Source organism: Oreochromis aureus, linkage group 11 (assembly GCF_013358895.1).
Source record: "Oreochromis aureus strain Israel breed Guangdong linkage group 11, ZZ_aureus, whole genome shotgun sequence".
In the NCBI taxonomy this organism is placed as follows: domain Eukaryota; kingdom Metazoa; phylum Chordata; class Actinopteri; order Cichliformes; family Cichlidae; genus Oreochromis; species Oreochromis aureus.
Window position 1 is genome coordinate 1,884,847 of NC_052952.1, and position 25,278 is coordinate 1,910,124.

General features: G+C 39.8%; 1 protein-coding gene across 1 annotated transcript; it reads left to right on the forward strand.

Annotated features, from left to right (window-relative positions):
- The first annotated feature begins 1,655 nt into the window (after positions 1-1,655).
- LOC116318452 (sodium- and chloride-dependent transporter XTRP3A) lies at positions 1,656-20,198 on the forward strand. The gene is made up of 11 exons (XM_031737458.2): positions 1,656-1,863; positions 3,840-3,980; positions 4,417-4,508; positions 4,621-4,848; positions 6,372-6,482; positions 6,583-6,824; positions 9,478-9,646; positions 14,373-14,574; positions 16,006-16,165; positions 16,296-16,461; positions 18,220-20,198. The coding sequence occupies exons 1-11, from the start codon at positions 1,740-1,742 to the stop codon at positions 18,388-18,390; spliced, it is 1,806 nt and encodes a 601-aa protein (XP_031593318.1). The 5' UTR covers positions 1,656-1,739; the 3' UTR covers positions 18,391-20,198.
- Positions 20,199-25,278: the final 5,080 nt, after the last annotated feature.

Below are 25,278 nucleotides of genomic sequence, written 5' to 3' on the forward strand. Positions count from 1 at the left end.
TACATCAGCTGACAGCTGACAGGCATTTACTGCACACCGCCATTTTCACATTTTGTCGTGTTACAGCCTTATTCCAAAACATTAAATTAATTTTTCACCTCAAAATTCTGCACAATACTAAATGAAGAAAAGTTTGCTTCACATTCTTACAAATGTATTAACATTTTTACAAAATGTTACATGTTACAGAATGTTACATGTATTTACAGGCTTTGCTCAGTGGCACAATGATTAGCACTGTTGCCTCACAGCAAGAAGGTCCTGAGTTCAGTTCCACTATGTGGCTGGTCCATCTTGTGTGGAGTTTGCATGTTCTCTCTGTGTTTGTGTGGGTTCACTCCGGCTAAGAATTTACAAAAGCCTTGATATAAATATGGTCTTCTAAACCCCATGCCCCCCTTTGATTCATCACTGCAATAGAAAGTGGAAGGCTGCCTGCAGTTAGCTGCCTGATTCATTGCTTCCAGCTCTGCCTCCTGTTTTTTTGTTTGTTGGTTAGTTGTTAGCACCACCATCTACAATCCAGCATCTTGTAGACCTGCTAACCAGCCATCAACCCTGACACCCAGTTCCACCCACTCTACTCTGCCTGCACACTCTTCTTCACCTCTCTTATCTACTGTCAGTTGTTTTGAATGGTTGACCCCAGGTATTTAAACTCATCTGGTTTCACTAGCTCTACTTGCAGATTTGCTGTTACACCTCTCTCCCTCTCATTCACACACATTTATTCAGTCTTACTAGTATTGTGCTTCTTAAGGACTTTGTTTTTTCTTTGTCCCTGTCTCTGTGTGTCGCCCTCTTTCTGCAGTATGTACAGTTAAGCCCATAATTATTCATACCCCTCAAATTTTGACTTAAAGTTACTTTTGTTCAACTAGTTCTTTTTGAGCAGAAATACACAGGTGTCTCCCCAAAGATAATAAGACGATGTACAAGAGGCATCATTGTGGAAAAAAAATATTTCTCAGGTTTTATTTATACATCAATAGAAAAGTATCATGTCTCTCTCCCTCTCAATTCAACACATTGGCTATTATTCAGTCTTACTAGTATTGCATTTTTGCTTCTTAAGGACTTTGTTGGAGGGTTTTTCATTGTCCCTGTCTCTCAGTTTCATCTTAACACTGAAGAAACCACTGTGAAACCTTCTTCTTTGCAAAAGGCTGTGTCGCCCTCTTTTTTCATGGTGCTGTTTACTGTTCCATGGTCCATTGGCTAAAAACACCCCCAAAGCATTAGGTTCCCACCACCATGTTTGACAGTGGGGATGGTGTTCTTTGGGTTGCTTCTCCATTTTTATGCCAAATGAAGGCAACATTGTGACCAAATAATTCAATTTTTGTTTCATCTGACCATAACACTGAAGACCAGAAACCTTCTTCTTTGTCCAGATGAGCATTTGCAAAGGCCAAATGAAATCCATCCACCTGTCCGTTGGTTCTGCCTTGAGACATTTTCCATGCCCCATTCTCCTGGCCAGCACAGGTTTCACTTTTGGCCATCTTTATTTTTAATAATACTTTGCACTGTAGCCACTGGAACTTGAAAACATTTGGATATGGCCTTTTGGCGCAGCCACAGGTCCTCCTGAGTTCCTTTTCTTAGCCATGAATGTCCACAGTCGCAGAGGCTGCTGTTGAGTTGATTAAACCAGGCTCAGGTTGAGCACAACTTCATCCACACAGCAGACACTTATTCTTTTGCAGGCTCGCTGACACTACACACAGGACTGAGTCATGGAAAAAGATGGAAGACCCAACTGGGACAGCCCCATGCAATTTGTGCTGGCATGTGTATCATATGCAGTCGGACTGGGAAACGTATGGCGGTTTCCATACCTCTGTCAATTGCACGGTGGGGGTAAGTCCGTGTGAACCTCTTACAAGTCATGAGCAGCCCTTTCTTGTGCCTTTAACTACGGAGGTTATCAGGTTTACGGAGATTATGTTTTATCCGCACAGAGTGTATTTTGATTGAAATGAAAAATCATCCCAATACACACTCTCTCTCTCTTCAAAGATTCAGTTGAAAGCAGTGATGTTGTACATAACGGGTTTTACTCACCTCTTCACTCGAGAAATCATGTTACGGCATCAGTGCAGATGGTAAACGACAGTTATTACAGTCATGTGTCATGTAAACGTGCGTTTATAATTTCCTCAATACCATTGATTGAATTGTAAGCAAGTAACGTAATATTCTTTAATTGGTGTGAAGAGTTGTTCGAATAAACGGAAGATTTTATAAAGGGGGCGGGGCGTTCTCGTGGTAAATTTCCTATGGAATCCTTATCTGACTCATTGAGCTATTGTTAGCTGTCTCACTGCTGAAAACAACAATAAAAGTACATGACGGTCATTAACGAGCGAAAAGCAAATAATCCAAATAAATCAGAAGCGGTTTCGAAGTAGGCTTGTTTAAACAGACTCCTGTAGCACCGTTTAAGTGATGGAAGTGCGCAATTTAAAGACGAACTAAAATAAAATCAACGCAAACATTCAGACATTAAAAAAAGAAAAAATGTTGTCGCTTCTTCCCTGAATATGTTTCCAACATATGGCACTTTATGCCGGGGGTGTTTTTCCCGATGTTTCTCTCCCACTGCCAGAATTTGACTTTGTGCGTCACCCTTCATTTACTGTGTGGATGTGGAATTTTTCAGTGTACTTATACGTACGACAGTCCTGTGCTAGTGACCGACACCATAACACTTTTTTTCTTGACAACAAATCACCTTTGTGAGTGTAATTACAAACTCAGTGCACTGTGGATTATGAATGGCAGAAGGAACAGGGTGAAAAGATGTTTCGCACATACATTGTTCAAAGGTTGACCATAAGCAAGCACAGATAAATAATGGTCTTCTTCTAAGTAGGGAGACTGGTGGCAGTTGGGTCAGGGGTTTGTTGGCACACTGTAATTCTCCAGACTGCTAAGAAGGGTATCACTGTAAAAATCTAATTCAGAAATGCTTGTCCTCAGCCACTCATGCAAAACACCCGAAGGTCACAAGAGTGTGAGGTGAGGACAATTCAGTTTTGCTATGTGAAAACAAAAGCCCCCCCACCCCCCCCCTTCTAAAACGTTAAACTACAGACATAAATAAAGTTTATACATTTTTGGTTGATAGAGATAACATTCAGCTATATGTGGAAAATGATGCAGACTGATATATATCATTTTGGTACAGACGTTAAAGTGAGTCAGGCTGGTAGGTTAACTTTATGAATTAATTTATAGTAAATGAATATAACGTTTTCTTAGTGGTGGGTTCTATTTTAATAAATTGTGCTCTATTGTTCATTAAAATAAATATATACACTTATACAAATTTTGGTGTCCGTTAATCAATAAAGACATCCCAGAATATCTGTTTATATTTTATATACATTTCACATATGCAAATATATGTGCTCAAATATATTAATTGCCTCCCAGATGGAGCCATAAATATAGCAGTACAGGTGGGAATAGACAAGGACAGAAAGTGTTGTAAAACATGTCCACAGATTAGATATGGTGCAATAAGCACACATCAGCTCTAATTACTCTCTGATGTGGAAATTCAAAGCTAGAAACCAGAGCTAAAGGTAAGTTAGGGACCCTTAAACACATTTTTGGTTTAAAAACAGATCTTACAAAGTAATAATTTTGTAGTATTCAGCATCTTTAATGGCTCCTATCAGCTTAGAAAGTGTGCTTCTGGTTTACACTCATGGGAGTCTTAAAATGCTATGGTTGCATATTTTTTTAATAATTATAATTGTGGTGATGTTTATATAGCAAATGTGTCCACTGCATAACATCTGTACTGTATTCACCCTTTTTACTTTCAGGGGGGTTCTTAATCCCGTATCTCATCATGTTGCTTTTGGAGGGGTTGCCCTTATTCTACATGGAGCTCGCCATTGGTCAGAAGATGCGTTTAGGTAGCATCGGGGCATGGACTTCGATAAGCCCGTATTTGGGGGGATTGGGTAAGTGCTTGATTAAAATGAAGTCACAATGCAGTTACTCCACAGCTGTAGCTACTAGACACTACTAGAGGTGTTATAATAGCGTACCAAGGAGCACCAAGGAGAGGCTTTCTGGTGACAAAACAGTAAGCAGTTTAAATGTTGCATTAGAAGAAGCTAAAAAAGAGTCTGTGCAAAGGAGCTACAGACAGAACTTTGTAGAGTGCTGTTAATGGAAAACCCCTGGGCTTTGTTTAAGTTTTAATTTTTCAAATTAACAGTTTAATTTTATGTAGGCAATTTTATTTTATTTTATTTTATTTATATAGCATCAAATTACAATAACAGGTGCCTCAAGGTGCTTTATATGCAGGTACCCTACAATAATACAGCAGGTATAAGTAACAGGTGTCAATGTGAGATTGGTGATTTTATTTGCTGTTCTTCTCTGTTTTAGGGCTTGCTAGCGTTGTGACATCCTTGTATCTCTGTCTCTATTACAACGTCATCAATGCATGGAGTTTCTGGTACCTCTTTCATTCATTTCAAGTGAGCTGCTAATTTTCAAACTACTGCAGTTTTTTCAAACACATGCTACATTGTTGTAACTCATTTGAACATAACACATCTCTGCTGCTCTTCATGTTTATGTCAATTGCAGTCAGTCCTGCCCTGGGGGGTATGCCCCATAAATTCAAACCGAACGGGACCTACAGAGGAGTGTGAGGTGGCTACACCCACCCAATATTTCTTCTATAGGGAAACACTGAACATCTCTTCTTCTATTGAAGAGCATGGAGGCATTCATACAGGACAGGCACTGTGTCTCGTGCTTGCCTGGGCAATAACCTACCTGTTCATTGTGCGAGGAGTAAAGTCAACAGGAAAGGTAAGGAGACTAATGAGTTTGTGTGATACATATCAGAAGTGGATATGAGCCACTTCAAAAATTTGGATACCAAGTAACATATCCCGAAATGCATTGTCACATAATTAAATGGTAAGCAAACCGGTTCTTATATACCGCTTTTCAACTCTGCCTGAGAACTCAAAGTGCTTTATACAATATAACAAGTTAACAGTATAAATCTTAGGCTGCAGACCCACAGACTGACAAAATTCCCAATCCTAATGAGGACACACATCTTTTTTTTTTTTTTTTTTTTTTTTTAAGTCGTATCAACACAAAACCAAAAACAAGAAGCAAAAAGCTGAAAACCACTCAAAGCAGTCTTACATATTTGTTTAATATGTGCATTGAAGGACATGTCCTGGTCAAAAATGACTCCAAGGTTCCTCACAGCATTACTGGAGGCCAAGGTAATGCCATCCAGAGTAAGAATCTGCTTAGATACCATATTTCTAAGATTTTCAGGGCCGAGTACAATAACCTCAGTTTGATCTGAATTAAGAAGCAGAAAGTTAGCGGCCATCCAGGTCTTTATGTCTTTAAGACATTCCTGCAGTTTAACTAATTGGTGTGTGTTACCTGGCTTCATGGATAGATAGAGCTGCGTGTCGTCTGCATAGCAGTGAAAATGTATCCTATGTCTTCTAATAAGGGAAGCATGTATAATGTAAACAGAATTGGTCCTAGCACTGAACCCTGTGGAACTCCATAATTGACCTTAGTGTGTGAAGAGGACTCTCCATTTACATGCACAAATTGGAGTCTATTAGATAGATATGATACAAACCACTGCAGTGCAGTACCATTAGATGAGTCCACTGTCAGAGGCCATAAGAAGATCATTTGTAACCTTCACTAAAGCTGTTTCTGTGCTGTGATGAGCTCTGAAACCTGACTGAAACTCTTCAAATAAACCATTTGTCTTTTAAAATCACTCTTTCAAGATTTTTTGAGATAAAAGGAAGGTTGGAGATTGGCCCTATAATTGGCTAAGACTGATGGGTCAAGTGATGGATTTTTAAGTAACAGTAACCTGTTTTAAGTTTAATATCAGTGGTATAAAAAGTGGCTGTACAGAATGTTCCATCTGTGAGATGGTTATGAGTAATTTGTTCTCTCAGTTCACTGTACTTAATATGAATCTAGCACAGTTCTTTGAGGTGTGGTGGAAGTGGAGATGTTCCTAGATATGGACCAACAGCAGCAACTGTTTGATGTTATGTCAATATCCACCAAAATCTCTGAGCAATATTAACAGGCCTTCTATACCACACAGCATATGGGGGTATAACCCATTACTAGCAATGTGTAACTAATAGAGGTTTTGGTGAATGTAATTTACACATATTTTTTTAAACCAGCAGACCCTAGTGCCTAACTAAAAATGTTCATTAAAAATACTGTAACACAAAGTTACAAAGTTATGATAAAATTCATTAACATTCCATCATCACACTTTCACATTTGAACTTTTCTATAATCATGCTGTTTGGCTTCTACAGGTGGTGTATTTCACAGCTACATTTCCTTATCTGGTCCTGTTTATCTACTTGATTCGGGGTGTCACTCTTTATGGTGCCATCAATGGCCTCAAATACATGTTCACACCCAAGGTAAGAGCGTCTAGGAAATGTGCTACGCAGATAAGGCTCTTCAGGTTTCATACTTAGAATGGTTTATTTTTTATGTGTATGTGCATTTGTCTGCTTTTAGATGGCTGAACTTGCCAATCCTAGAGCGTGGATCAATGCAGCCACTCAGATCTTTTTCTCCCTTGGTTTGGGTTTTGGCTCACTAATAGCCTTTGCTAGCTACAACCAGTACAACAACAACTTTCAGAACCAGGCCATCGTTGTCTCACTTATCAACAGTGGAACCTCTATCTTTGCCAGCATCGTCACCTTTGCCATCTATGGCTTCAAGGCTACTCTCAACTACGAGGACTGCCTGGACAGGTATGTATGATTTGTGCTAATGCAGGGTTCCCGCTACACATGCAACCATGCCTGTAAATCTACAGGTGTGTCCCTATATATTATATTATATATAATAATATATTATACGGAATATATTTTATGGTTTAACAAGTTATTACAAATCCCAGCATGCATACTTCAATTTCCAAAATTCAGAATACCACACATGGTTTGTAACATGCTCTTATAGGTCATTTTTAAAGAGGCTCTTTGTGGCCTCAAATCCAACTGAGTAACAGAAAAAAATACCACAAACTTTATCTTTGAACCAGTATTTTATATGTAAAAACAGACAAACTTTGTATGTTGTGATATGATGTTACAATTATAAAATCAGGATTGTAACAATGTAAAACACTGGCATGGAAAATGACTTGTAAATGACTTCTGGTTAACAACACAGGCTGCAAAAGACAATATTTAAGGCAGAATGAGTAATGAGTTGGCCTTAATTGGCATCAAAATATCTTGAATAAATCTTTTTTCTGATCTTAGAGAAAATAAGACATGGGGAATTTTTTTTCTTTTATGATATTTGTGAAAATAACGTGTGTCAGCTATTATTCACCAAGCTAATCCCATATCAATACTATCCACATCAGCACAGTAGGGTCAGCAACACTCATTTTTTGTGCAGGAAAAGTTTTAAATTCAGCATAATTCAGCATTCCCGGACCATGAAACTGCCCACGCATTTGTATGGAGGTCAAACAAGGCAGTCCACATCAGCTTTTTGGACTAGCCGTGTACATTTTACATTAGCTTGTTGGAGATGATACCAAGGACGAGTTTGTTTTCAGGTTATATAAAAAATCAAAACATCTGGTGCCCCAAACCCGGAAGCATTTGAGGTTTTAGTTTTGTTTTTCTTGGGTTTTCTTTTCATTCAGAATGGTCTTAAATAAGTCATAGAAATGTTAAATCTGACTGACTTTAAGCCATAGAAACCCTGCATGAGCTTTATTAAAATGAAATAAAACAAAACAAACAGTATAAGTGAGCGTAGAGAGATATAAATCTGTTTGGTTTGTTTTTTCACTTGGACCCTAGACTACAGTTTAAACATAGCTCTGGCCTGTGGGCATAAAATCAAAGCTAACAGTCACATTAGCCACATTAGCCATTAGCCAAACACAATGGATTTTCCTATTGTTGTGGGGACATTGCATCAAAATAAAAGTAATCCACTGGGTCTTCAGTTCCTCAGATGCCGGGAGTGCGTGAAGACGTCTGTGTTTGCGCTCGCAGCCAACAACTGAACATTTGGTGAGTTTTGTTTGTCGCTGAGACATTTTAGTGTTAGTTAGCTAAAGCGACTCTAGCAAGAAGTTAATAGCAGTCGGTGATGCAGCTGCTCAGGGATGGAGAGTGGGTCCTGGTTGGCCAATGTCTGAGACCAGTGGCTGCAAAGTTGTGAGATCACAAGCTTATGGAAGTGCAACAAGGGCTCCAAATGAACAGTGTTTATTACTGTAATCTAAACATGTTCATGCAAGTGCTTCTGAAATGACATGTATTAGTGCTTTTACATTGAAACCATTTTAAGTCTTCTTTAGGATGAAAGTGAGGTGGTACAAACACATCAATCGTTCAACCAGGATGCTCGAGTAATGCCTGGACCAGTTGTTTGGGACCATTTTAAAACTGCGGTTTACTCATTGTTTGGTTAGGTTGATGAACCGAAACTACTTGGTTATGTTTAGATTTAGAGGTTAGCATAAGGCTTGGAGAACAAAAACTACCTGGTGAGGATGAGGAAAGAATATGGTTTTGATTCTGTTACATTATTAACAAAGTTACAGACAAGCTCAATAAAACGTATCTAAAAATGACGACACCAGTGTACATGTTGCACTTATTCAATAAAGATTACATTGAAATGAAGCTGTATGTTGTGATAACAGCTTACACCATGTTCATCGAGAGGATAGTCTCTTACAGGTGTAGTTTCTGAAAACAGGCTGTGTGCATTTCTCTGTCAGTTGAGTAATTTGGTACTTTAACAACATAGCATGTTGCTTTGAAGGAAGAAGAAAAACCCAGAAATGTTCTTTCTTTCACAGAATAGGACTTTGGACCTAGAATCTGGTATGCAGAACATGTGTCCAGTGTTAGATCACTTAATAACAAGACATAACGACTCAGAACAAATATGTGGGGTGTGGTGGAGGGTTGGGTGGATGGAGGGATTGGGGTTGGCAGTAGTTGGGGGTTGGTGGTGGGGTGGGGGGCTGGTATGTGGTAGGGGTCAAAGTACCATCCACATGAATGCCAAAACCCAACAGAACATTGTATTTCATTAACATAAGTGCCATTCACTACACCTGCCGGGGGTTGGTAGCAAAAAGTAAAATGACTGAATGCAATGATTTTACAAAAGTAATACAAAAAAGTAAGAACGAAATGGTTGGTTTGCAGTTGAAACAAATAAGAACAAAAACAGTTAAAACTGTCTCTCATCTGCCCCAAAAACAAAAGTGGACTGTAAACTTAGTTCAGTATCACATCAATTCCCAGTCTAATAAAGGAAACAATTTGTGGAATACGTCTAAGTTCAACAGGTTGCAAAATGGCCTGTGCAATTATTGTGGAAGGTCAGGGTTAATTTGTGCTCCTTTTTCTTCGTTTTCAGAATGCGCATTCTGCTGCTAAATACCTTTGATCTAGCAGAAGACGCCATCAGCATGGACAGCGTTCTTGAGTGGATTGAGAAGCTGAACACAACATATCCAGAGCAGTTTGCCCAAATTGCTGACAAAGTAAGAGAGGGAGAGTGCAACCTGGAAAAGGAACTAGACACAGTGAGTTACACTCATCTACATACAGTAACCACACTGGAAACACTATTCAGTTATAAAATAATGGAAAGTTGGAAGTTATTTAAATCGGGAAGAAAAAGAGAAACGATAGATGATCAACGTTTGTCATCCAGAGTCTGATCGTACAGTTAGGTCCTTATGTTTCTGGACCATGACACAATTTCTGTAATTGTGCCTGTGTACACAGTACATTTTAAATAAAACAGTCAAGATGTGATTGACATGCATATACCACTGCAATTTAAAAAAGCTTAAGATCATGAGCTGTTCCTTTTGTCTGTCCAAGAACAGCACGCGCTTTTTATATGATTCCTGACAAAATCTAATCTGCCCTTTCTGTTTTGAGGGTAACCACTACCGTATTTTCTGCACTATAAGGCGCATTTGAAATCCTTTAATTTTCTCAAAAATCGACAGTGTGCCCGTATAATCCGGTGCGCCTTATGTATGAATTCTGGTTGTGCTGACCTTGAACCGATTTTATGTGGTACACGGCGCTCAAAAATCTGTCAAAAATGTTTTAGTATGACTTTGGTAAGCTACGAAGCCGCACTGCTTGTTGGATTGTCGGAGCATTATGGCTACCATAGTCGGGAGCCTCGCGGAGTAATCTGGGTCCTAAACTCCGTCTTCTTCAGGTCCCAAAGTCAAACGAATACTGCGGCATCACTGAGAGTTACAAACTGTCTAAATTCTTTCATCTTTAATAAAATGATCAGCGTTGCTGCTTTACCAGGTGTAACAAATAAGTTTAACATCCAGGCATCCATGAAAACAGGATTTATTAAATTTAACAGAGTTAGAAGTTAGCAGGAAGTTAGCTCGCTAGCTTCCACCTAAACATGATATAGCATGTTCTGACTGAGAGATTTCTGAAACATTCAAACGTACAGCTCTGCTATCACTTCCAACATAAATGAAGACAGAAAACTAAACAGCAGTGACGTTTGTAGGGTTACTGAAGTTGGGCTAGCTGGTATATAATGATGTGCTATGTGATCGCTAGCGACACAGCTATGTTAGCATAACATAAACACAGTGAAGCTGGAGGATGAACGCTAACACTTTTCCACTCGATAAAAGTTAACGTGAGGGTTCCTGATGGTTAGGGACAAATGCAAGGAGAACAAGGAGAACAAGGAGAACAAGGAGAACAACTGATAATCCATCCACAATACGAGGTTAGTCATTCATATACTGCAACAACATGAGAACAGAGCAGCTGTCAGTGAGTTCAGTAAAGTTTGACTTATCTGACTGTTTTGTTTCGATTAATGCGCCTTATAATCCGGTGCGCCTTATGGTCTCAAAAATACGGTAGTTTGCACCTTGTTATAAAGCCTCTGTACATGCATTGATTAAGGCAGTGGTTCCCAAACTTTTTTTGCTGGGCCCCCCTTGTTTAACAAGAAAAATGTTCGCGCCCCCCCCCCTCACAGTGCACGCACAAGACGCACACGCACAAACACATCCTTTAACCACACACACCCATATTTTGCTCCATTGCGGTTTATTTCACACCTCAAACATTTATTAAACAATTAACAAATACAAATAATCTGCAATAAATTACAGGTAGTAAGAAAATAAACTACCAACTCTTTTACGCCCGTCCGCACCTACACGGGTATTTTTGAACGCCGCAGCTGTTTCGGGCAGATGTAAACGGCGATCGAATCACCGAGAACGGAGATTTTTAAAACTCCTTTTTTTGCATTTACGTGTGGACAAGGAATACAGAGTTTGTCACGCAATGTCAAAGGTATGTGCCTTTTTCACGCCACACTGTGCGCCACGTTATTGTTTACATGAGATGAATGGCAGATAGAGACAAAATACTGTTAATCTGACTGCAGGTTTTACAGGCTTACATATACAGGCCATTACTGTCCCTGCATTTAGAAAGGCAGAGGCATCACGGTGTAATTATTTTACATGTAGTTGTTTTTTTCCTGTGTAATAATGTTCAACATTGCTATCAATACATTTTTCAAAAAAACCCTCTACAAAATGGGTTCAAAAACATAAACAACTGTGGGATACTGTTTGTCCGTGATTTGAGAGCCCCAGCTGCTCCCGATGCAGGAAAACTAATTCTGCAGGGAGACCTACCTCAGCACTTGTGCAGGTGAAACCAAAGGAAGATATGCTTCACCATATTTTCTAGTCTTTGGCTTAGAATGAAGTTGGTTTGAAACATATTCAGCGATGCTTCATCTCCTGCTTTGCGTTTGTGTGGGCGCCTCGTGCTAGCAATGTCCAAGCGTTGTTTTTGTTTTTGTTTTTTTTCCCTTTTCATGCCGCGCCCCCCCTGCAATAGCTCTGCGCCCCCCCCCTAGGGGGCGGGCCCCACACTTTGGGAACCACTGGATTAAGGTAACCAGGTGTACCAGATTGCTGATTTGACCACTCCTAGGTTTTTGCTGTCTCTCTTACAGTTTTATTTTAGTTCTTCATCTTAATGATCGCCTCCTTTACTTTGGAGTTTAAGTTAAATCAAATAAAATTTGTTCTTGCAAGGTATTAACTACACTACAAAAACACTATGCACCCTCTAGTGTCCAGATGTGGAATAGCATTTTACTACCTGAAACTGCCACAATCCCACAAGAACATTTAAATGACAGATTAACAAATACAAACATAAACAAACAAACAAAAAACTTTAGGGTTGGCAGTTTTTCTGTTTGTTTTCAATGCCATGTTTTAACAGACAGCTATTTATAACTCTTTACATGGACACTAGGGAGAAATGCAAAAATAGAGCACACAACATGAAGGGATGTATGACAACGATGTGACACTGGACACTTAAAGACACGAGATAATTAGGGAGATTGAACACAGCAGGGAACACAGATGAACTAAAACTGAATAAAGAGACAGACATAAGTACAAATAAGGACATAGGGACAAATAACACGGGAAGCAACACACACTGAGACCCAGACTAAGACATGTGAACTAGACACTGGGACTAGGGATAAACAGATACATGACAGACTGGGGAGACAAAAGATGAAACAAGACAAGAGAGGAAACATAGACAGGTAGACAGAACACAGACCAGACAGAAACATGACTGAGCTGAGGGAGAGAGACAGACACAGAGACATGAAATAGATGGGTAAATAAACATGGAGACAAGACTGAATTTCACAGGAGACGCTGAGGACTAAAAAACAAAGGCGAGACAAAGACACAGAAGGAACCTAATAATATCAAACAAGAGACCATGAACCAGAAAGACCAATAAACCCAGAAAAGCTAAAATAACTAAACTCAAGACTAAACCATACGAAGCTTGAACTTCAATCATCTTCTGATTGTAAAGGAAAGAATCATGAATCCAAAATAAAACTCTAAACACTGTGTCAAAGACCCACGTCTGCCTGCAGAGTGACCAGCACGACCACACTGGCCCACTTGTGACAGATCCTGGTTGAAAGTTTGGATGCTATCCAACAGCAGTGTTCCACCAAGCTGATGGAAAGAATAATAATTTATAATAATTATAATAATAATAAAATAATAACATGCTACTGAGGCCCCTGTTTGTTAACTGTCAGTATGTGTTGTTTCTTTAATCATCCGTCCATCCAACAAACAACACCGAACAACTCAATTCAACGTGACTGCTTAAACCACAAATGTATTATTTTAGACTTGGTCTCTCTGTGGTATTATATCACTTCCTGTTTCTGTTACAATACGCAATGGTTTTTTGTGTAGCCCATTTAATTAAAAACCTGTAGCTAAGGACTAAAACATACCGCTTGTGCTGCCTGTCTGTACAACCCAATATCAAACACCCCGATCCAGTGTCCATTTCACGCTTTGCCTCCAAAACGTAAAATCTACACGTTGCATTAAGTTGCAGTAAGCTGCAGAACCAGCAGAGGGAAATATTTGATTTCAAGCCAACATGAAAATAATAACAGGAAAGCGTTTAAACAGATAATATTAACACATTCACATGTATATCCATACTAGCCGCTTAATCGGGACCCTGACGATGCTGGGATGTACTTTGTACGTTACGATTTTGTGGCTTTAAATATATTTTCTCCCCCTGCTGGTAATGCAATTTCTGCATGCAGTAATGCAACTCATGCATTTTTGTCCCTCTCACGTTTTAGAGAGGCAAAGTGTGAAGTGCACACGGTGGAACAGCGTGTCTATTACACGTTTTGCTATGATACCGGGTTGGTACTTTACATATTTACACTCCATCCTGGCTGAATTGTAAAATATTATTACTTATTTAGGTGAAAAAAATATTTACTATATTACCAAAAATTGTTTAATATTAGCTGAAAATGACAAGTGGTTGAAGAAATTTACAGACCAAGCAATAAAACACCAGAAAACACCTCAGTGTATTTTTGGAAAACTGTGCATAATATTTCTGCAGGAAATATGTTCCCCATCAGTATGATATATGATACAGTACATCGTCTCCATTTCCACAGACATGAAACCTCTTTACTGTAACTATAATTATTGAAATAAGGTTGTGGCATGTGCATCCATTTATAGGTATTTTATAAGAATGAATGATCTCTGTGAAATGTGTGTCTGTATAAATAATACTTCATAAAGAGAGATTTTGAAGTCATTTTATTTGACAAAGCTAATATGAATGTAAAACACTGACACTAAATTCACTTTGTATCTCAACTATAAACTCCCTTTATTTTTGTTTCAGGCAGTAGAGGGGACAGGCCTGGCCTTCATAGTGTACAGTGAGGCCATTAAGAACATGCCTTTGCCCCAGCTGTGGTCTGTACTGTACTTCTTCATGCTCCTGCTGTTAGGAATAGGCAGCATGTTGGGAAACGTTACAGCCATCATCACCCCGTTACGTGATTTGAAGATTATGTCCCGCATGAGCAACGAGTTGTTCAGTGGTAAGATCCGTACTCATGTTGGTGGAGAAAGTCTTCGTAGTTTCTGCTGCTATGTATTGTCACTTAACTATTGCCACACTTTTCCTTCTGTCTGGTTGGGTTACAAACAAACTGACTGTGGTAAAGATCAGCATTAATGTTTATTGCAGCCTATAAACTAGTTTTCAGCTGAGTGCACAAAGTTAAATAGAATTCAAAGTAGTAACTTGTGATGCTCCTACTTCCTACGAGAGAGAACAGACAGCCCTTGCAGATATTATCAAAGTCATTCTTTATGGTCCTACCATTCTGAGAAGGCAGATGTCCTGCTGTTTTTGTTTTTTGTTGTTTTTTGTTGTTGTTGTTGTTGTTGTTGTTGTTGTTGTTGTTGTTGGGTTTTGGGGGTTTTTTTTAAAGCAGGCAGAGTTTTCAACTTTAAGGCCTCTGTTGAACCAGGTCGCTCTCTAGGCTTAAATCCTTCCATTTCAATAAAATATATAGTTTGGGCTGCTGGACCGAGTGATCCTGAATCCCCTCTTAGTCTGCATTTAATCAGTAGACGTTATTGTTAGGGTGCCTGGGTCGTCAACCCAGTGTTTGTGTTCTAGGTTCTTTGATTTTCTTCATTTCATTATGTTCTAGCTTTCTTTGTCTAATGGGTTAGAGGAATGTTCTAAGTTTAGGTTCTCTGTGTGGTTTATGTTAGAGTTTTAGTCCCCAGCTGTGTTTCCCTCCTGTCTCACTTTCCCCGATTGCTTTCCCTGTGTATTTAATCCCTGTGTCTTCCTCTGTCTGTGTTGTGATCTCCCTAATTCCATGCTGTGTGTTCTGCCTGTCTGATTGGTTAAGTTGTTAGTTTTCTAGTATATTTAGCTTTTTCTTCTTTTTTGCCATCCAGCAATAAAAGCTGAGTTTTGTGTTCACGTTTGCCTCTGTGAGTCTGCACTTTGGCTCCACCGTTCCTGCCTGCACACAGCCTTCACTCGACAGTTATTAATCTTTGTCTCTCTTCTACAGTGTGTCCTTTGTCCTGTTTTTCTCCCTTCATCTTCAGTTGGTTTTGGTAGATGGCCCCGCCCCTCCCTGACCCTGGTTCTCCCAGAGGGTTCTTCCTGTTAAAAGGGAGTTTTTTCTTCCCACTGTATCCAAGTGCTTGCTCTTAAGAGGTCGTTAGACTGTTAGGATTTTCTCTATATTAGTGTAAGGTCTTTACCTTAGATACTATGTATTATCACCTAATATAAAGCTATGGAAGAGGATTAGGGCCACTGGGGGGGGAAAGTGGTCAGAATTCTGGAAAAGAAGGAAAAACAAAAAAAGACGTGCCCACTTTTTTTTTTTTTTTTTTTTTTTCCAGTGGCCCTAATCCTCTTCCGTATAAAGCAAATCATTGTGACTGGTGTTGTAATTTGGTGCCAACACCAGTGACTAAGGTGTGAGGATTTCTTGCAGGTTTGGTGTGTGTGTTTTGTCTGCTGCTGGGCCTGGGCTTCACCACCACGTCAGGGAATTACTGGTTTACCATATTCAACGACTACGCAGCCACTTTCTCTCTGCTGTTCATCGTCCTCATTGAGGTCATAGCTGTTAGTTACATCTATGGAATTAAGAGGTCTGTGTTGTCATTGTGATTTGTTACATTTCTTACTGTAGATGAAAACTTTTTTGTTCTCCATTAGAAGAGTTCTCATCTACTGCTATAAAATTCAATAATCGATACGAACATGTTTTGTACTCTTTAGGTTTGAAAAAGACATAGAAGACATGCTTGGTCATCGTCCCAACTGGTACTGGAAAATCATGTGGGCAGTAACCAGTCCCTTGCTCCTTATTGGCCTCTTTATATTTTACATCATTAGCTACATCCAAGGAGGGACACCCACTTACCAAGCATGGAATAAAGAGCTGGTGAGTTCTGGTTTCAATATTCCTGACGTGTAGACTTTTTTTTGTTTTTTGTTTCTGAAATTGTGTACAATGTAGTAAATCCTTCAACCAAGCATTACTTTTGTATGTATTTTAGTGAGCATTTAAATTCTCCTCAACAGACAGTATGGATTGGCATTATTGAGGTTTAGGGTTAGGATATGTTTAACAAAGTCTCCTGTAATACCGTGCACTCCAAAAAGGTAATGAGTGGAAAAATCTGGCAGAAAATGGCAAAAAAGATGGTGTAGTGCACTATTAAATAGGATCGTTTGGATTTAAATGATGCTGTGAATCGACGACTTCCAAATAGCTCTCAAATCAAGAAGCAAAAGTAAAGGAAACATTGTTTTCATTGGCTCATCCAGCCAAAGGACCGAAGTCCGTCTGCCATCCAACCAGAATCTGTACCCGCAGTATTGATCAGAAGTTTAAATTTGCACATAATTATCATGTAATAGGTTTTTTTACCCAAACTGGGCTCAAGATCAGGATCTGTTGTTTCATGAGCAAGAATGGATCGCTCTCAAGAGCTCTGTGAATTCCAGTGTGAAGTATTCCACAGTAAACTGTTTGTGCGATTATAACAAAGTGGAAGCGATTGGGAATGGCAGCAGCTTAACCACCAAGTGGTACGCAACGTAAAATCACAAAGCGCATGCTGAGGTGCAAAGTCAATCTCAACAGACCTCCAAATATCACATAGCCTTTAGACTAACTCAAGAACATTGAGAGAGCTTCATGGAAGGAGTTTCCACGGCCGAGCAGCTGCATCCAAGCGCAGTGCAAAGTGTCTGAAGCAGTGATCTCAAAGCTAGCTGCCACTGAACTCCAGAGGAGTGCAGACGTGTTCTCTTGAGTGACAGAATGTCTGGCAATCCAATGGACCAGTCTGGGTTTGGTGGTTGCTAGGAGAAAGGTACAGTGTAATGTTTGGATGGGGGGGTGGTTATGGTGTGGGGTTGTTTCTCAGGAGCTGGGCTCAGCCCCTTAGTTCCAGTGAAAGGAACCATTAATGCTTCAGCATACCAAGACAATTTTATGCTCCCAACTTTGTGGGAACAGTTTGGGGATTTTCAAATGAAGAACAAGTATCTATCAAAGACTGATCTTGAGTTTATCGTGGTACAAACAAGATTTGCAAAACTTTCTGAAGAGTTTCTTTCCGAGATGCTCCTCAGACGGAAGCAAATCTATCATTTAAGAGTTTGAATTCCACCAAAGTCATAATCAGACAGAATTCTTGGAAGCACGGAGATATTTTGACATAGGCAAGGAAGTTTGATGTCATCCATGTACACAGGGATCAAACTGAAAATTATAATTAAAAGATGAATTAGAAACAGGAGAAACACCCTTCTGACACGATGTTAGTGTTGACACTGGATACTACTCTGCTAGTAAAAACAAGATCAGTGCAGAGTTGGCTGCAGTGTAAATGAGTAATCCAGTGTAACAGCAAATGTATTTTTAAACTTGCACTGTCATATTATCTTTTATCTTCTAGACATGTGACAATACTGTACTATATACACTCATCAAACTGAACATCAGTGATGGCATTTTTATTTAGCCATGCATCACGTAGTTATGAGTCCTTACCAAGATTAGGATCTGGATATGTTTGCAACTGTACCGCTCTACAGACTGATGCCATTATAATCAGATTGAAAAGCAAAGTAAATATTGTGAGTTGATAACAATTTCTGCTAATGGTGAACTGTATGTGTGGTTTCCCAGGGTGAATCAGTGGTGACGGAGTACCCGGTCTTTGGTCAGGTTTTCATCGTGCTGCTGCTGGTGTCGTCAGTCAGCTGTGTTCCCCTCACAGCTCTGTATGCCTTCTGCAGGAAGAGGAAAGAGCGAGCCTATGAAAAGCGTCCATCTCCTGTGAGTACAGTATCAGTGTAGGGACCAAACCTCCTGGCATTTCCTGCTTCCTGGACCTCTCCATATCTGCTCTTCAGCTGAACAGCAGGACTACAGTATTTCGTACCTAACCCAGGGTGGGTCGGTGGTATTTGATGGTTTGAGTTTTGCCTTAGCGACAGCCCTTTTGAACTGTTTGTCTGCAAAAATGACATCACTTCAGTGTTGCTGTAGTAACAGAGTAGACGACATCAAACACAGGTGTTCTTTGTTCAGAATATTCTCCATATTTCCTTTGAATCGACTGTTGTATTATTTCTCTCACTATTAAAGTCAGACGTCTGTCAGTAATCAAGTCTACAACATTGAGAAGAATATCCTCTAAATTTCACCTGTGGAACACATTATTGCTCATATTATCAGATGAAGGTTGTCTGTCAGATATTTAAATATAGTTGTAATTTGGTATTTTGTTTGTCATTATTTTTCTAAATAGTAGTACGGTATTATGAATTTATGTACATAAGCTACTATGAGTTTTAAATGTATTGTTTTAATCATTTATTCCCATCTTACACACTGTAAACATGTTTTAAAGCAGTAGTGCACAGAAGTGAGCACTAAAATATCGTAGGCATCAAAAAAGGAAGTCCTGTCCTTTCACACTGTAACATCGCACTATAGTGGACTCGCCTGTTTCTGTCTAATAAGTTAAATTCTCACACACATGCTAGATTAGAGCCTGTGACAACAATCTCATTATAGAGGTTCACTTTCTGTTTTGAAGTATTTTTGAGCAAAGGGGCGTTTTTGTATCACTGCCAAAAATGACACTTGATTCAAGACTCGAGTTGGAGCTGTTTTCCTGTCATCTAATTATAGCTGGCACTGATGTGTCAGACAGAATTATATGTGTGTATGAATGATCTGCTTTCTACATAAGTATTTTTGATAACTAGTTTTTTATTCATTTTAAAAGGGCTGGCAGCTCATTATGAACCAAAATAGCTGTATGAGCCAATACTGCTGTGCCAAAACACAATTGTAATAAAAATATTTGCTTTGTAGATTCCCAAATATGTCAAATGTGTATATACTGTTGGGTATGTGTCATCGAATGACCAAATAATTGGACTAATGAAAAATGTGATTTTTGCTTTTTGTGCCAGTGAGTTAATAAACGATGAACTGTCAGTAAAAAGTAGTTTGTCAGTTTTCTTGAACATAAAGCATCTTGTAAGTCACTGTGTTGTCTTTCAGCTTCATCTGAATTTTATTTGGTTTTTTTTATTAAAGAAGTAAGACATTTATGTGCGTGTGTGTCTTTTAGAAGACAGGTGTCTTTTTTTCTTGATGGATTCTGTCCCTGTACATCTGTAAACACTGAGTTTGAAATCTTGAACTGCTTTTTATATAAAACCAGCTAACGTTTAACCATTACAAACATCAATGGAGTGATGTTTGTAATAATTTGGACACGGTTTTTGCATACTGCCACCTGCAGGTGTTCATAACTGACTGTAGGAGTCAAATGTAAATTCCATAATAAACTCCTGACCTTACATTAAAATGACTTGTGTGTTCCTGTGTCTTGTTTTTGTTGACCTTGTTGCATCTAAATGTTCATGCAGATTTCATATGCGTCCTTGTTATGGAATACATTTTTATGTACTTCAGTAACAGGTGGTTTCATAGGTCAGGGAGGCATTAACCTGTCAATGTTAAAAGGGAGTTTTTCCTTCCCACTGTAAGTGTTTGCTCTTGTGTGGTCGTCTGACTGTTGGAGTTTTCTTTGTACAATCTTTCACTTATAATGTAAAGTGCCTTCAGACAACTGTTGTACTGATTTTGCTCTATATAAATAAAACTGAGTTAAACCTTGACTTTGTAGTTCAATTCAGGCAAAGCTTTTTGGTAAAGTATTCACTGTGAGTAAAGGCTTGGCCAAAGTACTCACCTTACCTTTGCAAGACGTTAGAAATATGCTGAAAACTAAATATCAGCAGTTCTATGAAATGATGCTGACATTCTAAACAGATCACACCAGTTTTACTTACCAGAGACACGGGGCAGCTGTGGCTCATAAGCTGGGTTGTCTACCAGTTGGAAAGTTGGTAGTTTGCTTCTCGGTTGGACGTGCAGACTGGAATAGCTATCCTTGGGCAAGATACTAAAGCCTGAGCTGTTCCTGACACACAGTGAATTGTGTGAATGTGAAACAAGATGCATATACAGAAAAAAGCACTTGTTTGAAAACGAGATTGAGGCTTATAGAGAAGGCATGCCCAGCTAGAATAGAAAAGCACCATGTGAATATGCTTAGCAGTCAGTTTTACTTCATGAGTCCTTGTGATGCATTTGTCAAAGGATTTTTGTATTTTCTCTTACTTTCTTCTTTGGCAAACATGGATGTGATGATATACATTTGCTTTTCAATACTGCAGAATCACTGTACTATCATACCACCTGTAATATCTTGTACCATGACAGTATCATTGTGCAGAGTCACACTGCGTGGGGATGTGACAAATGCCAGCTGTAAAAACAAAGTGTGATCTGGCTCACTGAATCCCAATGTGTTTGTATTTATAACTGAAAACTGATTACACTGCTAATTATGTGGTTAGATTTCTAATTACAATTCACAGTGGCAGATGGACACATTTATTTTTTAATGTTTCACCTTGTCTCACCTTTCTCACTCACTATGTGTTAATAGACCTCTCTGCATTGAATCATATCTGTTATTAATCTCTGTCTCTCTTCCACAGCATGTCTTTCATCCTGTTTTCCTTCTTCACCCCAACCAATCACAGCAGATGGCCCCGCCTCCCTGAGCCTGGTTCTGCGGAGGTTTCTTCCTGTTAAAGGAGTTTTCCTTCCCACTCTCGCCAAAGTGCTTGTTCATAGGGGGTCATATGATTGTTGGGTTTTTCTCTGTATGTATTATTGTGCTATCTACTGTACAATATAAAGCACCTTGAGGCGACTGTTGTTGTGATTTGGCGCTATATAAATAAAACTGAATTGAATTGAATTGAATTGAATTGAATGTACTGTTTTTGGTGTGCTGAAACTATTTAGCAGCTACAATACTTTATACATACAATACTTAAAAGCTGTTTCTCTGAAGTGAAAAACTGTCTTTACCCATATAAAGACAGTGGGAAGCTGTATTTTGTTCTTGGTGTTTTGCAGGTTTGACCTGTGGGAAGTCGCCCAGCATGTTTCCCTTCTTGAACATTGAAGTTAATCTGATTTGGTATTTTAAGCTTCCTTGTTTCGTCATCAACTGATCCTCATCACAGCAAATGAGTCCTTGAGTACACTGAGGTAATTGTTGTTATGAAATGACACTGTATACAGAAACCAAAATTTAATTCAATGTAAACAGTATGGTATTGCTGTGACTCCTAAAATCATTTTGTTAAACAGAAGAGTGAAATCTTTGATTAATTAATAATTAATCAGAAATGTTCACAAATTAATTATTCCAGGTCAAACAGTATGAAATGGAATCTGACACGCGGACATCGACAGGAAGATTATTCCAGAGTTTGGGTGCTACAATTGCAAAAGCTCGGTCCGCTCTAGTCTTTCGTCGGGGCCTTTGTTGCACTAAGAGCAGTTGGTTAGAGGATTAGAGGATCTGAGCGCTCTCTTGGGGCTATACACATCGAGAAGGTCTGTTAGGTAACTGGGCACCAGGTTATTCAAATTTTTAAAAGTATACAAAAGGATTTTTAAAAACAATACGGTATTTAACAGGGAGCCAGTGTAGATTGGCTAGAACAGGGGTGATGTGATCATGCCCTCTGGTGTCAGTTAAGAGGCATGCTGCGGCATTGTGAACTAATTATCATTATTATTATTATTAATTGCAAACCCTGGAGGAGAGAGAATTGGAGGCCGATGTACAGAGAACTGCAATAGTCTAGTCTCGAAGTAAAGAAGGCATGGATAAGCTTTTCAAGCTCTTTATGTGGAATATAGGGCTTAGCCTTGGAGATTTGGCGTAGCTGGTAAAAACTCGTTTTCACAATTGAGGACACTTGTTTGTCTGAGTGAGCTGTCCAGGACCACTCCAAGATTTCTAACAGTATAAGAGAGATGGCTGGCATAGGATCCCAGTGTATTAGTTAGATGGTCCAGGGGAATGGGACTATCAAAAACAATAATTTCCGTTTTACTTTCATTTAGAGTTAGAGAGTTTTGTAATAGCCAGTCTTTAACTTCCCGCAGACAGTTGAACAAAGGCACTAATGGGGACTGGACATCCTGATTCAGGGGGAAGTAGATTTGGACGTCGTCAGCATAGCAATGAAACGAGATATTATGATTTTTGAAAATGAGTCCCAAGGGCGGACAGCACGGTGGTTAGCACTGTTGCTGCACAGCAAGAAGGTCCTGAGTTCAATTCCACCATCAGGCCGGGGTCTTTCTGTGTGGAGTTTGCATGTTCTCCCCGTGTTTGCGTGGGTTCCCTCTAGGTACCCTGGTTTCCTCCCACCGTCCAAAGACATGCAGCTTGTGGGGATAGGTTAATTGGATAATCAAAATTGTCACTAGGTGTGAATGTGAGTGCGAATGGTTGTCTGCCCCTGTGTGTTAGACTGGCGACCTGTCCAGGGTGTACCCCGCCTCTCGCCCTATGACAGCTGGGATAGGCTCCAGCACCCCCCGCGACCCTGAAAAGGATAAGCGGAAGCGAATGGATGGATGGATGGAGTCCCAAGGGCAGCACGTACAAAGAAATTAACGTAGGACACACCACAACGGAAAGGGGCGGAGGAGGAGTATTTCCCCATTGTGACAGAGAAAGATCTCTCAGATAAGTATGATTTAAACCATGAAACGCCATTACCTTTAAGTCCGACTACATGTTCTAGCCTTGCCAGAAGAATATTGTGATCAACCGTATGAAAAGCCGACGTTAAGTCTAATAAAACTAAGACCACTGAGCACCCTGAATCAGCAGTTAAAAGGAGGTCATTAAAAACTCTTAACAGTGCTGTCTGGGTACTGTGACGCGGTTTAAACCCAGACTGGAATTTTTCACTATTTTCTCCAAGATTTTGGCCATAAAAGGAAGTTTAGAGAACGGCCTATAGTTTGAAAGAACATTAGGATCAAGGTTACTTTTCTTGATAACAGGTTGCACAACAGCATGGTTGAAGGCAGTCAGAACGCAGCCTGATAACAGTGATGAGCTCATTAGGAGTAAGATACAGGGTCCAATGATGTTCAGAGCATCTTTAATAATACGGGAAGGAAGAATGTCGTGGCGGGAGTTAGAACTTTTCAACTGGTTTATTATTTCCTTAAGAGTTGGGAGAGTCACAGGCTCAAACTGTTGAAAGACTGTTGAGCATTCAGAAATTTGAGTTTGGTTTGCTGCTGATGGATTTGGGGCCCTTAGTGCTGAGATTTTATCTATAAAAAAATTTGGGAATTTTACACAGAGCCTGAGAGGCCTCCGTCAAAGTGGCAGAGGAAGGGTTAATCACTGAATTAAAAATCCTAAACAGGACTTGGGGTTTGTGGCTATTAGTCACAATGATTTCCGACAGGAAAGAAGCTGTTGCGATTTTAACAGCCTTCTGATATTTCAAATGGCAGTTCTGCAGAATGTCCAAGGAAATCTGGAGTTTGTCTTTTTTCCATCTCCTTTCGGCTCGGCGACATTCACGTCTGAGAGTGTGGTTAGAGTCATTCAGCCAGGGTTGGCGATTACGTTTAAAGCGTTTAGTCTTTATGGGAGCCACAGTGTCCAAGATAGAGGTACATGTAGCGATAAAGGAATTAGCGAGTTCATTTACCGGTGTAGCTGTCTTACAATTAGCATCATAAAAGGCAGAGTTAGTCAAGGCTGTGGAAAAATGGGCGATTGCTTCAGGATCAATCTTGCGTACTTGGTACAGAGAGTCCTCACAGTTCAACTCCACATTACATATTTCAACATTAAACATAACCAGGAAGTGGTCCGAAATCTCAGCATTGCTGATATCCGTAATGCAAATGTCCAAGCCATATGACAGTACCAGATCAAGCGTGTGGCCTTTAATGTGCGTTGCTTTGCTTACCCACTGAGTGAGACTAAAAGAGTCAATGAGGATTTATTCGCCAGTGACCTGGTGTTTAGCAGAGCCATCTGGATCGTGGTCTAATTGTTTCCCGGAGCACGCCTCAGCAGGCGTAGATTGCTGTGGTTCACGCCACCTCCACAGGCCCGCATCCAGGTCCGAGCAGGTGGAAACTCGACTGGTAAGTCCAAGTGAGCATGCTGTCCGACATGGTGGGTCCATTGATGGCGAAACACTCTGAAGGTAGACTGATCCTGGGAGGAAAGTAGGGGGCATAAGATATCCGAGATGCCGGAGTAGTTAATCACTTCGTATGATTTTAGGTTGGCCTTGATACCGGCATGGATGCTGCTCCGTTTACCCCGTCTTCTAGGTTGTTTCTTATATGGAGGGGAAAAAGGTAAGTAGCGTATGCAAACAGGAATGTCCGTGTGAAATGGGGGAGAGTTCTCTGGTTTCCAGTGTGGGTCCGATGTTAGATGATTCAGTGGACGGAGGCTCAGCAGAGTTTGACAGTCATAGGCAATTAGTGCAGTAACATCCAGAAAGCACACAGAAAACAAAATAGCAAACAATAAACAGAGTTCAGAGAGACAGAGACGGCTTGCTGTGCACACTGGCACCATCTTGGTTGATTACTGTTACTTATTAATTACTCTGTCATTAATATGCAACATGAACGCTACAAGAAAGGACATCAAGGCAACGATATAGCTGCTGCTCACTCTGTGGCTTTTCTTCACACTCGGGGGAACACAGAGTTGGTTCTTGTAGCCATTTCAAAGTTTCAGCGTTTCAAAAATGGCAGGTTTGACACTATTGTGACTAATCGAGTGCCAACGCTGAC

Bases quoted from the DNA above. Each gene is read 5' to 3' on its own strand.
- LOC116318452 (XM_031737458.2), top strand. From the start codon at position 1,740: ATGGAAAAAGATGGAAGACCCAACTGGGACAGCCCCATGCAATTTGTG. The intron at 4,509-4,620 runs GTGAGCTGCTAA...TGTCAATTGCAG, and splicing joins ACCTCTTTCATTCATTTCAA to TCAGTCCTGCCCTGGGGGGT. The intron at 6,483-6,582 runs GTAAGAGCGTCT...GTCTGCTTTTAG, and splicing joins AATACATGTTCACACCCAAG to ATGGCTGAACTTGCCAATCC.